This window comes from Erigeron canadensis, chromosome 6 (assembly GCF_010389155.1).
Source record: "Erigeron canadensis isolate Cc75 chromosome 6, C_canadensis_v1, whole genome shotgun sequence".
In the NCBI taxonomy this organism is placed as follows: domain Eukaryota; kingdom Viridiplantae; phylum Streptophyta; class Magnoliopsida; order Asterales; family Asteraceae; genus Erigeron; species Erigeron canadensis.
Genome location: NC_057766.1, coordinates 33,922,395 through 33,941,298, shown reverse-complemented (window position 1 = coordinate 33,941,298; position 18,904 = coordinate 33,922,395). Strand labels below are relative to the sequence as shown.

The 18,904-nt window shown below is 35.2% G+C and overlaps 2 protein-coding genes and 1 non-coding gene across 5 annotated transcripts; 2 read left to right on the top strand and 1 right to left on the bottom strand.

Annotated features, from left to right (window-relative positions):
• The first annotated feature begins 5,701 nt into the window (after positions 1 to 5,701).
• On the top strand, positions 5,702 to 11,183 carry LOC122605362 (zinc finger CCCH domain-containing protein 41). Of its 3 annotated transcripts, XR_006324602.1 has the most exons (6): positions 5,702 to 5,926; positions 7,267 to 8,147; positions 8,493 to 9,560; positions 9,650 to 9,997; positions 10,103 to 10,594; positions 10,951 to 11,183. XR_006324602.1 is itself a non-coding variant. In XM_043778289.1 (5 exons), exons 2-5 carry the CDS (start codon positions 7,389 to 7,391, stop codon positions 10,514 to 10,516), a joined length of 2,589 nt encoding a protein of 862 aa, XP_043634224.1. In that variant the 5' UTR covers positions 5,702 to 5,926; positions 7,349 to 7,388; the 3' UTR covers positions 10,517 to 10,918. The 3 variants fall into 3 exon arrangements, 2 of the variants coding, with proteins under 2 accessions (XP_043634224.1, XP_043634223.1); XM_043778289.1 differs by lacking the exon at positions 10,951 to 11,183 and having other exon boundaries at positions 7,349 to 8,147; positions 10,103 to 10,918; XM_043778288.1 differs by lacking the exon at positions 10,951 to 11,183 and having other exon boundaries at positions 10,103 to 10,918.
• A 591-nt stretch (positions 11,184 to 11,774) lies between these two features.
• Positions 11,775 to 11,847, top strand: TRNAE-CUC. The gene has a single exon. It is a non-coding gene; the product is annotated as a tRNA-Glu (tRNA).
• A 428-nt stretch (positions 11,848 to 12,275) lies between these two features.
• On the bottom strand, positions 12,276 to 15,756 carry LOC122605312 (high affinity nitrate transporter 2.7). The gene is made up of 2 exons (XM_043778231.1): positions 14,517 to 15,756; positions 12,276 to 12,716 (listed from the first exon to the last, which is right to left on the bottom strand). Exons 1-2 carry the CDS (start codon positions 15,650 to 15,652, stop codon positions 12,479 to 12,481), a joined length of 1,374 nt encoding a protein of 457 aa, XP_043634166.1. The 5' UTR covers positions 15,653 to 15,756; the 3' UTR covers positions 12,276 to 12,478.
• Positions 15,757 to 18,904: the final 3,148 nt, after the last annotated feature.

Here is an 18,904-nt window from a genome sequence, read left to right as displayed (position 1 = left end):
CACACTTTCAGCTGGCAAGGGTGGACGACCATAACAGTGATTTTTTCACTCTCTTTTTGCGACTCTTGGAGTTAGTCATCTGTCATCCGGTCGTCAAACATTCAAATGTCAGGTGACACCAACAATGGCAGTGAAAACGAGTGTATATGTTATATGAACATCTTTACTGTTTATTACAGCTCATGCAGCCCGGGTTCGTCCAGATGATCGATGATGTTGCTGTAACAGCAGCAATGAAACCTTTTATCCGGTCCTATGTGAGTTTCCTTTTGAGTTATATATTTCTCACTTTATATAAATACATATCTTAAAATATGTTACCTACAGATATAGTCTATGTGTAGTTGATATGCTTTCTTGAAACCTGCCATGAGTACTATTGGATGTTAAATGTCAGATGACTCGTTTGCTCAAAGCTAGTCACATTTTACACTTGGAAATATGTGAAACTTAGTAATATAAAGTCTTTGCTAAAGGACAAATAGCATTTGTATGTTGAATTATGTATATACCCTTGAAAGGTTTCAAGTTGTCATGGTGGTCCAATAGGCTTGACATATACATTTTGATGACAAACTTAGTTTCTACATTGCCAATAGTTTATTAAATTGTTGGCTCTTGTAATTAGAAAGATATAGAAAGCAACATCAGGCTCATGAAAAAGGAAAGCTACATTACTTTATTTAATAGGAGAGTATTACATCGTATTACCCAAAGATCCCTACATAAAGCTTAAAGATCATGCATCTAAGCAGTAGGTAACAAAAAGACCTAAGTTAGCTAGTAAAGTCATTCCCAAGAATTTTTCTCAGTCAACATCTTCCCAACATCTTTCCTAAGTTTATGAATTGAAAGATACGGTTAAAAGTGTGACTGGTTCAAAGCTTAGGCCAAAGAAGTGCCTACTACCTAGATCTAATTACAAGAAAGCTTATGGTAGTACAAATCAAAGTTTCGATGTCTAGAGCTAGATAAGCACAAAAGGGAAGCCAATAGCCCAGCTAAAATAAATAAAAAAATAAAAAATTACAACCATGGGCCTTTTTTACTTTTATACATCTTATATCTGCATCATCTTAGCCACCCTAAACTATCAGCCTACATGATTGACTAATTGTGGGTGGTGAGGGCCTTAAATGAATTTTTTGTAGTGTGAAATATGAATAATAAACTAGACATATGTTTTACAATAATACTTCTGAGTCACATGACCTTACGTGAGTATTCTTATTACTTTTAGTGTTGGTATATTTTTGTGTTATAAGTGGAGGACACAGGATTATATGGAGTACGCTATGGAAATTATTTAAAACATCTATGGATGTGGGTACACAAATGAATTTAGATTTATACTTCATGTGTATATATGATCCCATCATAATTTGATATAGTTAAGGCTATATACACACATCCATATCCATCATCCAAATATAGAGCGCAAAAGATAAAGTAAGCCGAGTTGGTATTGTACCAAGATAACAAGATGATGTTTCTAGATAAATCAAAATATAATACATGCATGTATAGCTGAAGGCTATTACTAAATATTGCCGGACATATTTTCCGGCGGAATGAAGACCATCATATTTCCGGATATATTTTCCAGACGAGCGAAGACTATCGGCATTCCCGGATGTATTTTCTGGACGAAAGAAGACTATCGATATTCCCGGACATATTTTCCGGATGAACGAAGACTATAAATATTCTCAGACAACGACGTAGTTTCTGGATGATTGAAATTTAAAGCTCAGACGCTTTGGCATGAGCAAATTCAAAAACTACCAAATATCAATATACAAGACATTGTATATTGTCGGATGACATCAATTCACAAGAAAGAGCATTGCAATGGGATCATGAATTATTTTACGTTCTTCAAAGAGAAATACACGTGACACTCGACTTTCGTGCTTTAGCTACATTACCTAGCTAGCTATTGGGCTACTTTGCTATGTTATGATACGTGCATTCGGCCATCATACCTAGAGTGAAAAAGTAATTTGAACTGATCAAATAAGTATTCTACTTTAAAAAAGTAAATTACAAATTACAACTCTAATGCTTTTATAGAGTAGTTTTCGCATTTAAATCATCAAATGATATGTATACCGTAAAATATAAAGGTATACATCACTCTTTTTCCCTCTCCTTTCAAACGGGGGCATGCATCTATATATATGGTTATTGAGAATGAGGGACCTTTATTTAATGGAAAGGTTTGTGTTCTTACCAAATCTATGAACCGAGTTCAAGAATCCTCTAAGGTTTCGTGTCTAGGTAACATATGTTATCGTTATCAATGCTAACGAATTCTCATATTGGGAACCTGAATTTAAATCATCAGATGATAGTGAAAGGACTGGTGAAGCACAAAATGAGTCAACTCATACTTCAAGATATGTTTTACGCACATTAACCAACATGCTCTATTATATAACTATTACGAGTTACGAGTGTTATTATTATAATCTACCCCATATGCTAGCAAGATGTACACCATAATACATGACCTCTGAGGTTATATATTCCCAAACGTATTTTCCGGACGAATGAAGAATAGCAATATTCTCGAACGTCTCTTTCGAGTAAATAAAGTGTATATGCATGCTTGGACGCTTTGGCATGAGCAACTACACTATAAAAGTATGGAAGTCCGAACAACTTAATAGAAATAAATCAAGATGAAAGGGTAATCCGAATGATATTACGTGAAAGAAAACGCTAAAGCATTAAGAAAAAACTCTTCCTTTAAGCTACTTCAGATCCCGAGTATAAAAACCCAAATACTCAAAGCTCAAGAGGAACCATGTATGCGCAAAAAATCTTGATAAATTTGAGCCAAAATAAGCAAAGAAGCTTGGCTAACACTTATAGAATGTCTTACTCATAATTTGAATGAGAATACATACACTTCTCATTGGGAAGCAAGATATAATATTACATCAAAGGTAAGTCCTAAGGTGGAGCAAGCCAAAGTAAAAATATAAACTCGGCTAAATGCTTAGAAAGTTTTCATCCTTCTCATCTATTGGATGAGATGATAAGCACTTCTCATGGGAAATGATCTCTAAAAATAAAATAAAAATAAAAATAAAAATAAAAATAAATAAAAATAAAAATAAAAAAGTGATCAAAAAGGCAACACCTCAGCTTTCATAATTTTATTAATCCTTTACATCCATTGGATGAAAGGATATGCACTTCTCATCGGGGAGTGATATATTATCAAAAGGGATTAAAGAGGTAATTACCTCAACACCCATGACTTTATTCATCCTTCACATTCATTGGATGGAAGGGTAAGCGCTTCTCATCGGGAAGCGGCACGCAAAAAGTAAAAAAGTTTACTCATCTTTTTGTTCATCGGATAAAAAGATAAGCATTTGTCATCGAGAAGTGACAATCCTCGCGAGTTATAAAATTTGTAAGACCCAGACGTGGGCAAAATATAAATAAAAATTCAAATGCAAAGATACTTGATATTGGCAAAGGCATTACTTGATAGCTAAAACATTGACAAGAAATTATGCGGGTATGGATTATGTTCCTCCGTAATGCAGGCGGGTATGGATATGTTCCTCCGTGATAATGAAGGCGGGTATGGATTGTGTTCCTCCGTGAGAAGGAGGACATGGATTATGTTCTTTTGTGTGATGATGAAAGCGAACATGGATTATGTTCCTTTATAATAAAAATGAAGAAATGTATTATACTTATGTACTAATATACATAAATATCTTTCAAGAGCCATTAGCTAAAAAAATGTTAGCCTATCACTAGGCCAAAGGCTCCATCAACAAGCAAAACCCAATAATAGCATAAGAGTAAGCTATCAAAGATTCGTTAAAAAATATCATTATAAGTTTAAACACAAAAATATTTGGGAAATCTCTTTATGCTTAAACTTGGGGGACTTGATCATGTATGTGGTTACATATATGTTAATAAAACCCAAATGTATGACAAGGCAAATCCTTTGTTTCATTTTATATGTATTTATATATTATATGCTTTGAAGGAAATGGATGACAATTGTTAGATAGACACCTACTTACCCATTTCACCTATAAGTAGTCCTCACTACTATCCACTCAAGCAAGTGAATCATATTCACTTCAAGTACATTCATGCGTCTCTCTCTTTACATAATTGTAAATCATATTCAACATATTCAAGGAGGAGACAAATGAATCTCTCTTCTCTGGTTACTTAACAAAAGTGAACTTCCCACATATATATAATATCAATGAAATCTCCTCACTTTGACAAGTCAATATAACCCATTAACACACACTATCTATCTATATATATATATATATATATATATCATATGATATGCATTAGTCACTGGATCCTTCTCTCACATTCAACATACGATTGATACAAAAACAAGTGAATAACATTCACTTCAAATACATTCAAACGTTACATGCAAAAGCAAGTGATCATAATCACTTGTACTTATCTTTCTAAAGCTCATAAGAAACGACTATCTCACTCTAGGACAACCATTGCCGCCTTAAGCTTGTTAAAAACTTGTTAGGTTTGCATTGTATATTCAGGAGATGCGATAGTTGTCGCGGTCAAACCCGTATCGTCACTAAACCGGTCAATCTAGGTTCAAACACCCTTAATTTAACATAAACAAAGGCATCATTTTCAAATGTACAATATAAAATAGACCATATATAAAGATGTAGTATCATTTCTGATACATGATGGTAGATTTAATTGTTTACTTGGAAGTTTATTTAAGTCCATTAATGCTCTTTTGCATTTGGGCTATGTTTGGCACAAGCTTTTCGAGAGCTTTTCAGGAGCTTTAGCCTTTTATTTTAAACTAAAAGTTCTTAAAATATAAAAACTTTGTTTGGATGCAACTAATTTTAGCTTTTATTTGAAAGAAAAAGCTCCAAAATGAAACACTACTTAAAGTAGCGTTTCAGGAGCTTTAGCTTTTCGAATGAGCTTTTAATCTTTAAAACTACACAAATACCTCTTGAAGTTACAGCTACAACTATTATACCAAGCACTTTTAGAGCTTACAGCTCTAACTAAAAGCTACAGCTTACAGCTCGAACTAAAAGCTACAACTACAAGCTACAACTACCTTGACAAACATACCCTTGGTTGTTTGCTACTTTTGTGTTATAGGACGTGATTTGCATACCACTATACTCTTGTGATATATCCATGGAGAAAAAACTTAAAAATTATATTTTGTAGAAGCTTATTATAAAAATTTATTCTAAATCGAATTTTGACTTTGATGAAGATTTTTAATCATTTTATTTTTAATGCATCTAGAGTCTCTTTTATATGTTTAGTTATATATTCTAATTGAACTCGAATCTAATACGAATTATATATTAAAATGTTTGATTATATTATTTTGGGCTTCGTTCTCAAGGAAGCCATAGATATAGACAAGTACGAATAACCAAACAATTGATGTTACTTTGTAAAGCTCGTCAAACTATCAAGCCGATTTCAACCTTATCGTGTCAAGCACGAACCTTATCGAGCTTGATTCGGCTTGTTGACAGTTGATCATTCATCAGTCATATTTGCACGTTCCAAAATTCAAAACCAGAAGAATGCAAATAGTGTGAAATAGGAGGGCTTAACCTGTTAATTATCATCATAGCATTTCTTGTTTTTTATTTTAATTTTTTCCTATCTGTAAAACCTTTCCTGCGTTATAGAGAGAGAAACTTGCAGATTTTAGAAAGAAGACGACGATACATACAATTATATTATACATATACACACAAATAGCTATACAACATATATATACACACAAACTATAACCTAAACTCCGCCAAATTTTAACACGAACCGGAGCTCAGAATGCTAATTATGATATCTAATTATTCATAATACACGCAATCGTAACCCTAATTACGGAAATCGTGACATCGAGGTTCGTTTCATATTACTTATTATTATTTTCTGTACTTTTTTTTTATTTTTGATTGATATGGAGCTTTATGCGATCTTTTGATTATATTTTATTGATTGAAATTGCTGCTAAATTTGAATGTTTATATAAATTGTGCTATGTATTATTTTCAATTTTATATATCTATGTAGATGACGTGTATATATGTTATAGAGTATTGTTGCACAGATATTAGGTTTTCCACCTCATGTTTTAACATTAGGAAAATGATTTAGTGAAGGGGAGACGAGTATCTAAAGCCGATACTCTAGTAGGCTCTTGTGAGGAGGTGACTTGACTAATAGGTTAGAATCCTACTTATTATTCGGTTAGTTTTCGACGATTTGACACGTATCTAAGTTTATGTAGCAACAGAAAGGCTTTTAATGCTCAATGGCTTAGACTTTTAGTTATGCTGAAACGCGGAACCAGAATTAGTACAGAAATGAGATAATCATGGATTCAAGGTTATCATGTATCGATAACATTCTTTTTTGTTCTGACTGAATCTAATTGGTTGGATAAATTCTGAAATGATAAACTAGTCGCTTATGTTAATTTCGGCTAGCTCGTTCTGGTCTTAGGCTTTTATTACTTGATAGCGGGGTTTACTAATGCGCAAGGCATTTTGTAATTTTTGGTACTACTTTGTCCATTATACTCTTATCTTATTGTTATGTTATGACGTTCTTTCTGTTGTTCTTTAATATTAATCCCACAAACCTATTTTTTCCTTGTTCTCCCTACGCCTTCATTTCGTTTTCTGTAGCAGCACTACGAAAGGCTTATGTCATGTACCTTTACCAAGTTTTAGTCGCTGCATCTGCAGTCATATAATCCGTTTTATCTACATGTGACAGAGTCTCATTAATCAATGCTATATGCTTACATCATTGGCAAAGAGCAAACTAACTTTGAATCTAACTGTATCATTTCGTAGCATATAGATGAAAATAAAACGAAAGGGTAAGGGCATAGTGCTAACGAAAAAAAAGTATATATATATGTCACATGCATTGCTGCATATTTTTAGTCAAAACATCTAAATTCGACCGTTTCTATTCTATCTTTATACCTGCTACATATTAGAAATTTACTGTTAACCATACTGGTCATGTTCTCGATAGCATCATACCATTTCTTGCCACCTATAGCTGTTAACCATATTGGTCATGTTGCTTATCTTTTGTTTGTTTTCTCATTATTATCATGAACAAAAACTATACTATAGCTGTTTGTTGTTGCCTCTGGTTGCACATATATATATGATTAAATTACTTCATGAGAATGTTTTTTACTTATTATCTAAAATAATTATGCAGCATCCTTTTTCCACCAAAAGGAATTTAGCAAGCTGATTTGGTGAGTTCATTGAATCCTCTTGTAACTGTCAAAACTTCTCAGGCATCAAAGACTATACCTTGTCTTTGACTAGAAGCACTTGATGGATCTTAAAGTTTCTGCTGAGGAATCAGGTCAGTCACCTTCCTTATCCGAAAGCAATCCTGATGAGAAAGAAATAAGTGATGATGATGATGATGATCGCAACCATAAGCATCGTAGAAGAGATGATGCAAGGTCTCAATCACAGGAGCGAGATGCTGTGGAACAAGTATTTACTAAACCATTTAGAAGGGGAAATAAACCATTTGTAAATGGGCATAATTACAGGGAAGCAAGTTCTCAGTCTAGTGAAACATGGAAAAATCAGGCTTTCAACTCCATGGGTTCCAAATTTGATAAAAAACGAACTGGGTTTACACAATCTTCTCAAGGACCTTTGGATTTAAACCAGAGATTCAGGGGGGATGTTGGTCCAGTTAGGGGTAGAGGAAGGGACTCTGGTCATTGGAACCAACGTGATTCTAGATTTAATTCTGCCGATATTGCTTCTCAAATAGTTCAACAGGGATCTGTACCCCCTGGTCTGTATTCTGGGCGGGGTTTACCGACTGTTTCAAATGCATATGGGCCATCCTGGGGTACATTTGGGTTGGTTCCAGGAATGCCAAATGGTGGCCTGGATACACTACATCCCCTAGGGTTACAAGGAGCATACAGATCTATTAATCCTTCTATGAACATGGGAATGGGACTTGCCCGTCAACGGTGTAGAGACTTTGAGGAACAAGGTTTTTGCTTAAGAGGTGACATGTGCCCAATGGAGCATGGGGTTAACCGTATTGTTGTGGAAGATGTTCAGGTATTATCTGCTCTTCTGAGACTGTGAGACACAATACACATGCGATATGTTATATGAATAGAGATTATATCATGTTTACTTACAATTTGTTTTGATGGTGGAGTTTTCTGATTTTCATTTACAATACAAAAGCTCTAAATGTACAATGACAATAGTTTGATACATAATAATCTGATAAGAAAATAGATTAGAAAATATGGTTATTTAACATGAGAGTCACTCCCTGTTGTTTACATTCTGTCTTTGTTGTCTTCTGATTGTATGGTGTGTCTTTGAACATCATCTTTTATTTAGAGTGCATTTCTAAAATTTCTGTTCTTTTTTTGGTGAATTTACATCTTACAGAGCCTATCACAGTTTAATCTACCTGTATCGCTTCAAAATGCAAATATGCCTGGAACGTCAGGTGGGCCAGGACCTTTACCTGCATCTGGTATCTCAACAAATTCAATGTTCAGCACCAAGTCTTCACATGGCAAAACTAGCAAACGTGGAGTTGGTGGCAATGGGCAGGGCTTAAATGATGTTGGTGCTGACTTTTATGATCCCGATCAGCCTCTGTGGGGTAATGACTCTCAAACATCACCTGCACTGCAATCGATCAGTCACTCTAATGTGAAGGATAACGGGCCTTTGTTGGATCTGGGCCCAGCACGTGATGCTTCAGATGAACAGGTGGTCAAGAGTGGTGGGAATGCTATGGCAAGAATTAGCAGTACAAAAAACAGAGCAGAAATGAGAGAGAATATAATTACAAAAGCAAGTTCCTCAAATTTTCTCCAAAATGGAACTGAAAGGCAGGAACCATCCAATAGCTCTCAAGTTGCTCCCCATCATAGTAAAAGTTTATTACCTAAAATGCAAAGTGGAAACGGAAAGGGTGTCCGTAAGCCTTCTCAAAGGGCACAATGTACATTGTTTGTGAACGGTGTTCCTCCCCAACAGAACAAAAGGGATTCCCTGATTGCGCATTTTCATAAATTTGGTAAAGTAATTGATATTTACATTCCGTCAGATACTGAACGAGCATTTGTTCAATTTTCCAAAAGAGAAGAAGCAGAAGCTGCTCTCATGGCACCTGATGCTGTGATGGGTAATCGCTTTATTAAGTTATGGTGGGCTAATCGTGATAATGTTCCTGTTAATGGAACAGTTAGTTCCTATAATCCCCAAATACCAATACCTCCTCGTGGCATGCCAGTTTCATCAGCATCACATAATGACACAATTGCCCCACCTGCATCATCTGATCAGTTAAAGCCTGTGATCGTAAACATGCCAAAAGCACCTCCGCCTTCACAGAAGAAACTGGAGATTTTAGAGGTTTTGAAGAAGGAGATTCGTCAGAAGCAAGAAATGCTTGATCAGAAGAGGAATGACTTTCGACGCAAGTTGGAAAAACTTCAGAAACAAGTAAACACTTACCGAGTAATTTTCTCTAGTTTTTATATTGATGTGAATTATTCTATGAAGTAGTTTATACTATATTTATTTGTGTGCAGGCTACAACTATGAAAGGGGAGATAGAACCGGAACAGGTGGCTAAAAGACAGAAGTTAGTAATTGTAGCTGATTCTACAAAAACTGCAACTCCAAGTTCTGGTGATCCTGAAACAATATCATTGTCACCAGGAGCTGAAGTGGTAGGTAATGGTAACAAGTCTCTGGAGGCTGCTGTGCCAAAAAGTTCCAAATCAAAAGCAGTTACACATCAAGAACCACCTGTCTTGAAACCATCAGTACGCCCATTGGTACCAATTAGCCCATCGGCTGTCACCAATCGGTTCAAACTGGACAATCGACCCACTGCATTTAAGATCGTCTCAGTCCTGCCAAATGATCTTTCCGATGTATATATCCTCTTTTCCTTACTTTTGAACATTTTGGATATCGGCTATTCAATTGATTGTGATACTGATGTGTTACAAGTGAGATTAATGTATATGGTTGTGCAGGTTAAAGTTTTGAAGGAACACTTCTCACCATTCGGGGATCTTTCTAAGGTGGAACTTGACGATGTAGAGCCTATTGATGGCGATACTGATCCTGGAACAGCTAAATATTCAGCCCGCATTTATTTCAACACCCGACATTCAGCTGAGAAGGCATTTGTAAGTGGTAAATGTTGGAACGGTCACAACTTGCAGTTTACATGGCTAAAATCTACGAGCGGCAGCAAAGATGGCGAAAGTCCATCCACTTCTAAAGGAAATTCAGATTCTTCTGTTGGTCCTGGGGTTGAAATTCCAAAAACCGATTCTCCAAAACCTGCCACATCTGGAGAAGCTGCTACATCTGGAGATAGTGAATCCGAAAAGATTAAACAAACTGATATCGGTAAAGATCATATGGAACCAGATGAAAGTTAAACACCATTTCACACGAGTAGACCTTGTTCTGATTCTGTTGAGAATGGCTTAATCATCAGTTGTACAGTGAGATTAATGGTATGTCAAGTTTGCCTTAAATACCACTTCAGGTGACCTAGCAATTTCTCGATCGTATTTTATCTCCGGCTCACAGTTTGCAAAGAGAAAATTTAGTTCTTAATTGCCAGTTAGGGATAATTGTTTGGTCAGTTCTGGTTAGTTGTGTCTAAGTGCGTTAAAAAATCTATAATTATGATTACAGTTTTGGTTAAATAAGTTTGAATGTTACAGTCAGGACTTATGTTAATTTTTTCTCTTAATCAAGACCTTGTACATTCATGGCTTATAACTTTAGATGGCGTTGTAATCGGTTATACATGAAGATTTGTTTATCATGTTTCTTTATATATTCTTCGGCTTTTTGACTTTTTCAGTTGAGTACACGTCTCCCATGCCGGATCGCCACAATCTTAAATGGTGGTTGCTGAAAGCCTCAATACAAGCCATTTAGATTTCAGCGACCAGACTATTTGTTTGTTGTTGAAAGTATGATATAGTATCAAGGTGTTTTGTAGTCTGAGCTTTTGAGAGTATTACTTTGCTCTAATATTATGACCCTTTGTTAATGGAGATGATGTTCAAGTTTTATGTGTCCTTTTTTGTTTGATTTTTTTTGAGCATTGACTAGGTACCGAATTACCAACGATGAATTTTGCAGGAACAATATTTGGGTAAGTTTACATGAAAAGACTTGATATCTTTAAAGCTAAAAAGCTCATTAATGTGTTCGGATAATGGCTTTATGAGTTCAATAAGGACATCTTTTTTGGGCAATATACCATTACACACATGAGTACATGACACATCCCATTGCACACATCTTTTTTGGATAATCATATTCATATACCTTTGCACACATCCCAGGCCCCTCATTTTTTCCCTCTAGTATCAAAAGTCTTGAGTTTTGAAACATTAACAGCCTTTTTTTTTTTTTATCAAAGGCCATTTTGTTTGTTGATGAAGTCCCAATCAGCCGTTGCCACTTCGTATCAGAGATGCAATTGACTGGATATTTACTTCACCACCAATTCATCAATTCAATATAATTTTTTAATTAAAAGACGGCTGATATTTTAAATGTGTAACAACATAGATAATTCAATGAAATGTTCACAATAAGCGAATAGATGAGATTTGTGAACGTCCAAGTGAGCAAATGAGAATGTTATTAAACATTTAAATGAAAGGAAGACATCAATCCGTTGTAGTCTAGTTGGTTAGGATACTCGGCTCTCACCCGAGAGACCCGGGTTCAAGTCCCGGCAACGGAAATTTTTAGCTATTTTTTGACGATGTTGATCTAATTAGTTTGGTAACAAGTAACAACACCCAAACATCTTCTTAAACATTTTGTATCGTTTATGTTCTATCTGATGCAACGGGATGTTTATCATTCCGGGGCTATATGTTCGTCCAACTTTACTAGGGATTAGCTAGTAGCAGCAGAAGTGACCTCCCAAATGTACGTGGACCGGAAGGACAGGATCTCGAAGCCTCAACCATCTACTTCTTGGTTAGCTCCAATCATTAAAACTTTCATGCTTTATAATGGCATTATATATTGTGTCTTTCGACATCATGTATTGATGTTTGAACCCATTTGGGTAGATAATAAATTTCTATTAAAACAAGTAACCATTCGGGGACTATATACAACGTTAAGAATCAGGGTAGGAACGGGCAATAATTTCATATAATGTTGGAACAAAAAAACACTTGTCTTTTGATTGATCAAGTACTACAAATACAACATCCACTTATATACAAAACGAACCTAGCTAATTTATATAATTTGAACATAAAACCTACAATAGTGTACGTATCTATGAAAACTGTACAACGTTTATTGCTTGGTTCGATATATCATATTGACTACACCCTTTGTTGCTGGTTTTGTATAACTTAAGCAAGGAGTTGGTAATCTTGGTCATCTAAGGAAGCAGGGTTACAAAACATGCCACCCCATTGAGGGAAGTAAATGGTGGTAAGTGAAAGTGTAGATAGTATCATCATAACACCCATAAGTGAAATCCCAGTTTGTGTAGAGATATTATTGGAGCCTGAAAACAATAGCAATTGTGTCACCACTGCCCCAACTGTCCCTCCACTCCCTGTCATTCCTGATATCACTCCCATTGATCTGCATGATAACAAATACACATTAATGATTTAATGTTAAATCTCATATGTAATTCAAAATTTAATTTATGATACTCTATATCTTAATTACTTTGAACGTTTCTACTCAACAAGGTATTTTAACTAACAACAAATTATATGGATGAATGTGAGAACTTATATTGGTGCCATATTAGTAAGAAAAGTCATGGGTTCAATTATAAATCACCCCCATGTCATATAGGTCATGGGTTCAATTCTCACCCCCATGTAAAGGCCGGAGGTCTTTTTTGATCATTTAAAAAGAATTTGTAATCAGTCGCATCTCTTAATTTTACTAAATGCCATAAAGTGAAAAGTTATTAGAAAAATCAATTATTTAATAGGATATTTCTCTATCCATTTTAAGTTCATATTGGTATTTAATATTCTTTAGTACTGAAAAAGGTTAAAGTGAGAACAATTTGAATTGTAAAAACCATGAGAACCTTTTAATTGTAACTTGATGTTCATACGTGAATAATATATGTGAACAAATTTATGCACATATGAACATGTCAAGTTATAACTAAGATTACCTATGTTCATATATGAATGATTCTCAAATGAACCTTACCTTTTTAATACTCTTATTAAAATATATTTTAAAATTTTATTTTTGGTTTTTTCTTATGTAAGTATAAAAGTACAATTTCTTCAAGGTAAAAGTATAAGCAAGATTCAAAATTCACAATAGAATGTAACATGAGAGAAGGCACACATCTATGTAAGTTGACGTTCTTGTAATATGAGTGGTTGTAGTTCGACCGGACGATCGAAGCGTACGTGCCACTTGTAATTAATACTTTTCATGACTTTTAAGTCGACAATCGATCGACATGAATGAATATTCAGACTTAAATATATATAACACAATATAAATGTAGACATACTAATAATTGAGAAGATCGACCTAAACTTTTTGGTAGCATTAAAATAGAAGTATGGAACCAATTTTGGAGGTTTTTTTTTATATCTCTTATAACCCTCATGTTATTAAACCTATGTTCAAAGGCGTTACTTGGGTCTCAAACTCTCGGTTCTTGGAATTCAATTCCTAGTTAAGAAAACATAAACATATAGTCCAAAACTGAAAATACACAAGTGACAAGCCTGAAACGTTAAAAAATTTGGAGGCCTTTAGTATGTAGAGGCTTTGAAAGATTGTCTAATCTACATATATGGTAGAGGCGGCCATGAGTGGTAAACGGTTATTATAATTATGTTTAAAAATTTAAATATAAATAGATAGACTAGATACTTTGATCAAACTTTAGCTATAATTCTTCTTGGTGATTTATATACGAGTATTAAGTGCACACGTACGTATTATCTTTTTTAATTTTTATAAAAATTCCGTGGATGAATTTGTGATATTTTGTCTATTGTTGGTCAATATTATATATGCTCGTTTAAGACAAGCTTAGAAGTTTAAACTGAGGCATTAAAAAAATTGTCACTACGTATACTACATATACTACTTTTGATGAGTTGTATATTTTTTCGTTCTTTTTTCTACTAAGTACATTAAATAGCCATCTTAGATAATACGAGTATATAATCTAACCGTTTTGTTTGACTTAAAGAAGTAAAGAGTTGATATTGGCCGATAAAATGACGAATTTATATATATATATATATATATATATATAGCGCGCTCACTAACAAATAACAAACCTAACAATATACTATCTTTTTCTAATTTCGACGTGATTTATATACAAGCACTAATTTGGACACTAATTAAAATGAATAATGTTTTGCGTAAAAAATGGGTACATACCTTTTGGAAACAAATGGAACGACTCCAAATGTAAGGCCAGAAGCAGCTTGAACAAAAAACGAAAATGCACACATCACTGCAATTGAACCCCACATCGTGTTAACTCGACCCAACCATACACACAACAAACCGGCCACCGTTTGCACCACCCACAAACCCCACAACCTCCCTTTCACCCCAAACCTCTTTCCTAACTTGTCCGATACTACACCACCGCTGGGACGCGATACCCAATTTGTAAACCCGAAACTAGCTGCTATGACCCCTGCCGTCCCCAAGTTCACTCCAAATCTGTCGTAAAAATACTCCGCGATTATATTGTCCATTGTAAGCTCCACTCCGAAGCAGTATCCGTATGTTAAGCCCAAAACCCATCCTCTATAGTTTGTTATCCCATTGAGGAACACTTTTACCCCGCTATCTTTGGAATCTTTTTCACGTTTTCTATAGCTGCCATCAGGTAGGTCCTGACCATAGGCCAGGACCATAAGAGCCATTATGGCTTGAAAAAGGGCAGGAACTACAAATGCAGTCCGCCAGCTGGCAGACTGTGTTAAGTTAAAATCAGTGTTTAATATAGAATAGATAATTGGCATTACTAGCTGAGTGAGGCCAGAACCAACATTGGCCCACCCAGCAGCTACGCCGTTGGCTAGTCCAACGGTGCAGCCGGAAAACATGGAGCTCATCCAGAATTGGTTAGCTACAAAGTTAGCAAGTGAGAATCCAACAAAGAAACGAAGAAAGATGAACGATAGTGGAGAGGAAACGAACGCGGCCGAGAGAAGGATGGGAGCAGTGACAAGAGACAAGGTGGCCGAAGCAAGTCGTGGGCCAAAGATGTCACATGCGGGTCCCATAGCGAGACGGGAGATGATGGACCCCGCAAAGGCGGCTATTCCAGCGGTTCCAACATCGGATGGGGAAAGATGAAGGTCTTCACGGATGATGGGAAGCAGGGGAGGGATGGCGAAAGTTGAGAAGAAACAAGAGAAAAGAGAGAGCCATGCGAGGTGGAAAGCGCGCATATGAGGCGAGGAGAGGGAAAATAACCGGAATTCAGTGGCTTTGTGATCGGAGTCGACTGCAATTGTGAACTTTCGAGGTTCCATTCTTGGAGCTGGATGACCGATCATGATATAAGCATGGAGATACAAGTATATATAGGTGTTTTGAAACAAAAATAATTACACGCCAAATTTTAAGTAAACAAATAAATCAACATCGTCTAAGCAAAACTGTCGACAAAGAAGTAGTAATTTTCAGTACAATAAAAACCAAAAAACATCTAATCAAATTTTGTATTGTAAGGTGTTATATATTACCAACACACAAACGCAACTAATTAAAATTTGACACACTATTGATTTTTTTCTTTCTCATTTACAGCCAATCTTCTTTTTTTTTTTTTTAAGTATATATCATTCACATTAATGATACACTACTCGGCTACTCGCAATTAGAGAGTAATTACAAGGGAGGACTATTTACATTAAAATTATTTTAATCCTCTCAGCTAAAAGAAAGTATCTTTCTTTAATCTATTTCTATCCCACAAGAAACCAGTAACTTTAATATCAAGAAAAACCTTATATGTACATAAGGTGGTTTGATTGAAAATCTTATCATTTCTTACCTTCCATAAACACCAACACGTAACAAAAACGATGCATTTAAATATCTTCCGCTCTTTTTTCCCCAAGTTCACTTTATGATAACACTTGCAGGAAAAATACCACTTACAGGAAAAATGATTCGCATTGTACAAGAGTATGCCGTACCAAGATTTTTTTTTTATTTGATTCACTTTAACTAATACAAAAATCCACGTCATCAAACTGTTGCGAATTTGCAATGAGTGGCAAGTATAGAGTTCAACGGGGGAAAATGAATTCAGTCGACTTCAATTAAAATTTCTTTTTCTAATTTAGTTATTCTTTATAAGTATGTATTCGATTAATTAATTAGACATAGAGAAAAGTGAATGTGGTGTTGTCTCACACTCAACTAGGGATGACAAAAAAAACTCGTATCTGATGGAAAAAACAGTCGTTACCCGATAGTTAGTAAGTAAACAAGGACCCGACAGGTCCGGGTCCGAGTTTGGGACAGAGATTTTTAAGCGGGTTTGGGTCTGGTTCCGAACTGAACCCTGCCCATACTCGGCCCGTTGCCATCTATCCCTACACTCAACTTGGATGAAAAACCCCTCACATACTATTTTTTAAGTAAAGTAAGTAACTCTCAATGTAGTCTTTCACGGGTTTTGGGTCCTAATACTGTCTTCGATGTATGCGGAAAGTTAAAATGTAGACAACCTTACCCCTATAAAATGTAAAAAAGTTGCTTCCAGGTTCTACTAAAGGTAGAAAAAGACATCCAGTACTGTTGGGCATGAGGCTCAAAGCCATGACCTATGTTTTAGAGGCAAGGGTTCCTACTATTTTTTAAGTATTTTTGTAATGAATAAATGATTGCACTTCATGATTTTTATGGAATAAAAAATCAAAATATAAGAATAGTTTTTGTTGGAACCACGTTAGTGTGACCGTCACTGATCATGTATCATTCCTGATATGATAATTGACAATAACTGAAATCGCTATGTCTAAGTAAATAGATGATGGGCGTATTTACTCTTAGAGACGTAGTATAGGGTTTCCCATTAGGTGATTGTAACTAAGAGGACTAATGGTACACACATTAAACACCAGAAGGGTTGAATGTGTAAATACTAAAGGGTTGAATGTGTAATTACTCTCCTTATAAATAAAAAGTCATTAACCCTAAGTTAAGGTTAATCCCTACACACATAATACCCTAATTTTCGTGTGTGTATTTCTCTCTAATTCGTGCATCATGTTCCAGCCGAATTTATCATTCAATTATTACTCAATCACCTTGTTATGGGAACCCGAAATCAATAACAATTATGCTTTATGCTCTTACAGGTTCCACGGAACGATTAGAGATGTTTTATTACTCGAATTTAATCATGTTTATTTCAACATTTTTCACTTAGATTGGGTGTAAGAAAATTCTACTTCCCATAAGAATAATGTATAATATTCTGTCTTTATTTACTTTTATAGGGATCACATTGGGATGGGATCGGAATGCGAGAGTAACGTGATGTTCATTCGTGCTGAAGTTTTCTAGTTTACTACTTGAGCATTTTCTACTAGTTTAAAGTCTTATGCGTACCTCGCTAAATCTAGATTAAATGTACTTATCACGCTCAGAAAAAAAAAAAAAAAAAAGAAAAGGTTTCATCCCCAAATGTTAAAAAACATTTTTTTTTCTGTTTTGTTTTGGAGTATTCGATGTTAATGATTCGAACCCCGGCAACGTCATTCAAGATGGACAATATGCCGGGTTGGAATCCGCACACTCTTGCAGAACATAAGTGATCGTATGTATGCCCACACGTTTAAGAAGTAAATGTCCGAAACCATGAGGAACTAAGATTTGATCGCAGGTAGGGGTGTTCAAAACCGGATATCCGAATTTCGGATAGTAGATTTGCCCATCCGAAATCCGAATCCGAAATTTCGGATATCCTTTCGGATATCCGAAATTTCGGATTCGGATACCGGATTATCCGAATATCCGAAATTACTTTTAGTTTTAACAAATAAATTTTTAAAGAAAACATCCATCATTCTTCTTTTAATTAAACAAAAACACCTAAGTAGCAATCTTCAATTCTCTACGCTGCACACATTTTTGACTGCTTTTAATGCGACTACAAGAAAAAGAAAAAGAAGAACAATAATATTATTAATAATATAGCTAATTGACAGCTTTTGATTGCAAACATAAATCAAAGAAGATTAAATAAAGGTAGTTAGACATTTGTAATATTTAAAAGATGATTAAATATATTATTACTAACTCAATACTAAATATAACATGAATTAAAGATCTTACTTGGAATGAAATGGAGGGCGTGCGAATTGCCAAGGAAAGCAGTGGAGTGAAGTGTCAGAATCTTTGATGGAATAAAATGAGGATCAGGGTTTTGTTTAGACCAAGTACTCGTGAGTCGTCAACAGTTAGATTGTTAGGATAAAGGCCCAACATATGGAAAAGTAACTTAGCCCAAGACCAAAATCATTATTTATGTATATGTAATTTTCGGATTATCCGAATATCCGAAATTTTCAAAAACTTCATCCGATATCCGAATCCGAAAATTCGGGTTTTCGGATAACTTCGGATCGGGTTTTCGGATATTTTGGATAGCAGATTCGGATTTTTTGAACACCCCTAATCGCAAGTCTCCAAGCCAACATCCCCTTCGTCCTGTCTTTCAAAGAAGGTCCCGGCTGCCCACTAATATTTATTTCAATTTATGATATTGAATTAATCATGTCTTATAGAGTTAT